Here is a 4,273-nt window from a genome sequence, read left to right as displayed (position 1 = left end):
CAATTTACACAGGATTACACAAAAAAAATTCCCTGCATTTCAACCCACCCCAATCCAAATTACACAAAAAAAAATTCCCCTGCATCTCAACCCACCGCCAATCCAAAAATTTGATTTAAAAAAATTAGTATATTAAAAAAATTTTATAATAAAAAATGGAAGCGTTTAAAAAATATCACAATATCGAAAAAGATATTACTCTCGAGTCAAAAGTTGAAAACAAGCATTTGTTTGTATTTTACAAGGATCAGTGGATTCAACTTAGTTACAAGAAAAATCCAGATAGATTTTTTGGTTATCATACGATGATTAATCGATATGATGGAAATTTGTGTACTGAACTTGGACTGCATAATCCGATTAAATATTCGAAAGAGCTATATTTGAGATACAAAGAATCATATAAAATGGCTTCTAAAAAATATTATGCTAAAAAGAAAGCAGAAAAAAAAATTAATTTAGAAAAATAAATATTCTGGTTTAAAAAATAAATTTGATTAAAAAATAATATAATAAAGAATAAAGCTAGAATGAATATTCGTAAAATTTCAACCGCGAAAGAATTTCGCGAATACGCTAGAAAAAACGGATATCGAGGATACTCCAAACTAAAAAAGGAAGAGCTGAGAAAATTAATCAGCAAGCCTCCTCCGGATTACAAGGCGATTGAGGAAGCAAAAAATGAAGAAAGACGACAAAGAGGGGAGTACACCAGAAAGGAATTAAACACGCTCGCAAAAAATGCAGGCCTTCGAGGATACTCAAAACTGAGCAAAGATGCTCTCAATGAGAAACTCAAGGAAAATTACATCCTTTCCTCGAACATTCTCGACGTTCAGGAACCTTCCAAAGAACCTCGTCATCCATTCAAGACTAAAAAGACCGATTCGGCTCTCAACAACTTCGCCGAACAGTACACGATCGGTGGACACGATGGGTACGATCCTAACACCTTCTTTATAACCGTTAAGCCAAGCATCATCAGCCTTTTTTCAAACAACAGACAGAAAAAAGTTCATTTGTTCTCAAGTGCACGTTTGAAAAAACAAACCTGCAAACTGGTGAAACTGTTGTCATAGGTCGTGCATTTCGTTCTACCACGAAGGCACAAACCTCAATGATTTTTATGAAACCACGACGGGTCAAATTTTAGAGACTATCAACGTGTTTCAGAACAATGGAAGTGGTTGGGTGTTTGTGTCCATCGTATCCTTGAAATTCACATGGTCAAGTACCAACCGATGCAAGGAGCTTCGTATATTCCACTTCCAGATTTTTTAGCCAAAAGCAAGCAATCATCAATCTTAAAATGATGATGATCAGTGCTTCAAGTGGGCTGTCACTCGAACCCTCAATCCAGTTGACAAAATGCAGAGCGGATTGATAAAAGCTTAAAGCAAAAGCGGATCTCCTCAACTGGGATGACATCACATTTCCAACCCCTCTTTCAGAAATTGACAAGTTTGAAAGGAACAATCCAACAATTTCCGTAAATGTAGCAGGATTTACTCCAAAGGGTTCGTGCAGAGACGCAAGGTATGAACATCTTATCTCTCCCTAAGAAAGAGCCCCCACATTGGTCGAGAGCATCACGTCGATCTTCTTTTGTTTTCAAACAATGAAACCAAGCACTATTGTGTGATTAAGAGCATGAGCAGACTTCTGCATGGACTAAAAACCAAAAAGAAAGTAGAACACTTCTACTGCAAAACTGCTACACACCCTTCACTTCCAAAGAACGTCTAACAGTGCATGAAGATCTCTGCCATCTTTATGAGACTGTGAAAATTGAAATGCCTAAAGTAACAAAAGACGGTGATTTTCCAACTCAGTATTTTAAACACCTTTTCAAGTCACAGAGTGTCCCATTTGTCATCTACGCCGACTTTGAATCCTTTACGAAACCGATTCAAACTTGTCAGCCAGAAGTTCTTCAAAAAACAACAAAATACCAAAAGCACGAACCTTCGGGCTTTTGCTACTACATCAAGTGTTTCGATGATTTTGTGTACTCTCAAGATCCGGTTGTATACACCAAACAATCTGAGGATGAGGACATATCCCAAATTTTCGTGAACAAACTTGAGGAGAACATTAAAAAAATTTACGACAGGTTTTGGAAACTGGAAAACAATCCATACATACATGCAAAAAATATGATCATTAGTCCCAAAGAACAAAAGATCTACGAGAAGTCTACACACTGTCATATTTGTAAGAAATCTCTAACCCCAAGTAACACCGTTAAAGATCACTGTCACTTTACTGGAAAATTCAGAGGAGCCGCTCACAATCAGTGCAATCTTGCTTACAGAGTACCAAAGTTCATTCCGGTATTTTTTCACAACCTTTCGGGTTATGACTCCCACCTTTTCATCAAAAATCTTGGTAAGACAGAGGGTGAAATTGACTGTATTCCAAACAACGAGGAAAAATACATCTCTTTTAGCAAAAAAATCGTGGTAAATTCCTTCGTTCCAAAAAGAGATCCTATTGATCAGGAAGACACTCACTGCTATATTTGCGAAGACCCTCTAACCCCTAAAGACAAAAAATCCAACTGTAGCTGATGTGTCATTTCCTAAGAAAGAATTCTTAGGAGCAGCTCACAAAAACTGCATTAAACCGGTCGATATCAAATATGAAATCAGGTTTCTTGATAGCTTTAAGTTTCTGTCTGCTGGCTTGGATAAACTCGTAGCAAATCTTTCAAAAAATTTTGAAATTTCAAAATTTTTTGAAGATGAAAGGTTAGAACTTCTTCTGAGAAAAGGAGTATACCCTTACGATCACGTCAACTCTCTCGAGAAACTTCAGGAAACTAGTCTCCCTTCCAAAGAAGCATTTTACTCCAAGCTCAACGAATCGGAAATTTCCGACGAGGACTATCAGCACGCGCAGAATGTTTGGAATACCTTCAAGATGAAAACCATGAGGGAGTACCACGATCTGTATCTCAAGTCGGACGTTCTCCTTTTAGCCGACGTGTTTGAAAATTTTAGAAAAGTCTGCCTGAAAAACTACGAACTGGATCCTTGTTGGTATTACACGGCTCCTGGATTGTCCTACGACGCCATGCTGAAAACAACGGGTGTAAAATTGGAACTCCTTACGGATTATGACATGGCTATGATGATCGAAAAAGGAATTAGAGGTGGGGTTTCCATGATATCTACCAGACATTCCAAAGCCAACAACAAATACATGGGATCCGATTTCGATTCCACTCAGAAGTCCAAGTTCATTCAGTACCTTGACGCAAACAACCTCTACGGATGGGCCATGAGTCAACCGCTCCCGGTCGGTGATTTTAAGTGGATGACTTCGAAACAGCTAGACTCTTGGGGTGAAACCCCGTGCATTCTTGAAGTGGATCTGGAATACCCTAAGGAGCTACACGACCACCACAACGACTATCCCTTAGCTCCGGAAAGACTCCTCGTGAACAAAGTGGAAAAACTAATTCCGAATCTAAACAACAAGAAAAAGTACGTCGTTCACCACGAGGCTCTGAAGCAGTACTTGGAGCTTGGTCTCAAACTGACCAAGATTCACAGAGGGATAAAATTTCGAGAGGAAGCCTTCATGAAATCATACATCGACAAGAATACCAGACTTCGAACAAAAGCTAAATCGGAGTTTGAGAAGGATTTCTTCAAATTGATGAACAACAGCGTCTTTGGGAAAACGATGGAAAACATTCGAAACAGAGTGAACGTTCATCTTGTAACCAGCCTAGCCAAAATTCGGAAATTAACCTCGAAACCCAACTACGACCGATACACCATCTTTGATGAAAATCTTGTGGCTGTTCACATGAAGAAAATCAAACTGTACTTCAACAAGCCGATATATCTTGGAATGAGTATCCTGGATATCTCAAAGACAAAGATGTATAACTTCCACTACAATTACATCAAGAGGAAGTATGGTGGAAGGGCAAAGCTTTGTATGACTGATACCGACTCACTGACCTATGAAATTCAGACTGAGGATTTTTTACACTGACATTTCGGGTGATGTGAAAAAGCTTTTCGACACCTCCAACTACCCAGCTGATCATCCGTCGAAAATTCCGACCGGAAAGAACAAAAAAGTTCCCGGTATGTTCAAAGACGAAGCCGGAGGAAAGCAAATCGCCGAATTTGTTGGTCTCAGAGCAAAGTTGTACTCTTACAGAATGCATGAGGGAAAAGAGGAAAAGAGATGTAAAAAAAAAAAAAAGCAGTCGTTGAAAGAAAAATTACCTTCGATGATTATAAAAGTTGTCTCT

At 38.6% G+C, this 4,273-nt stretch overlaps 1 protein-coding gene across 1 annotated transcript; it reads left to right on the top strand.

The window, feature by feature from the left end:
- The first annotated feature begins 2,922 nt into the window (after positions 1 to 2,922).
- LOC140145093 (uncharacterized) lies at positions 2,923 to 4,008 on the top strand. Its single transcript, XM_072166875.1, has one exon. It carries the CDS (start codon positions 2,923 to 2,925, stop codon positions 4,006 to 4,008), a length of 1,086 nt encoding a protein of 361 aa, XP_072022976.1.
- The last annotated feature ends 265 nt before the right edge of the window (positions 4,009 to 4,273 follow it).

The sequence above is a fragment of the Amphiura filiformis genome, unplaced genomic scaffold (genome assembly GCF_039555335.1).
Source record: "Amphiura filiformis unplaced genomic scaffold, Afil_fr2py scaffold_132, whole genome shotgun sequence".
NCBI lineage: Eukaryota > Metazoa > Echinodermata > Ophiuroidea > Amphilepidida > Amphiuridae > Amphiura > Amphiura filiformis.
This window is presented reverse-complemented; position numbering and strand designations above follow the sequence as displayed.

Coding starts and splice junctions, on each gene's coding strand:
- LOC140145093 (XM_072166875.1), top strand. CDS start 2,923: ATGAAAACCATGAGGGAGTACCACGATCTGTATCTCAAGTCGGACGTT.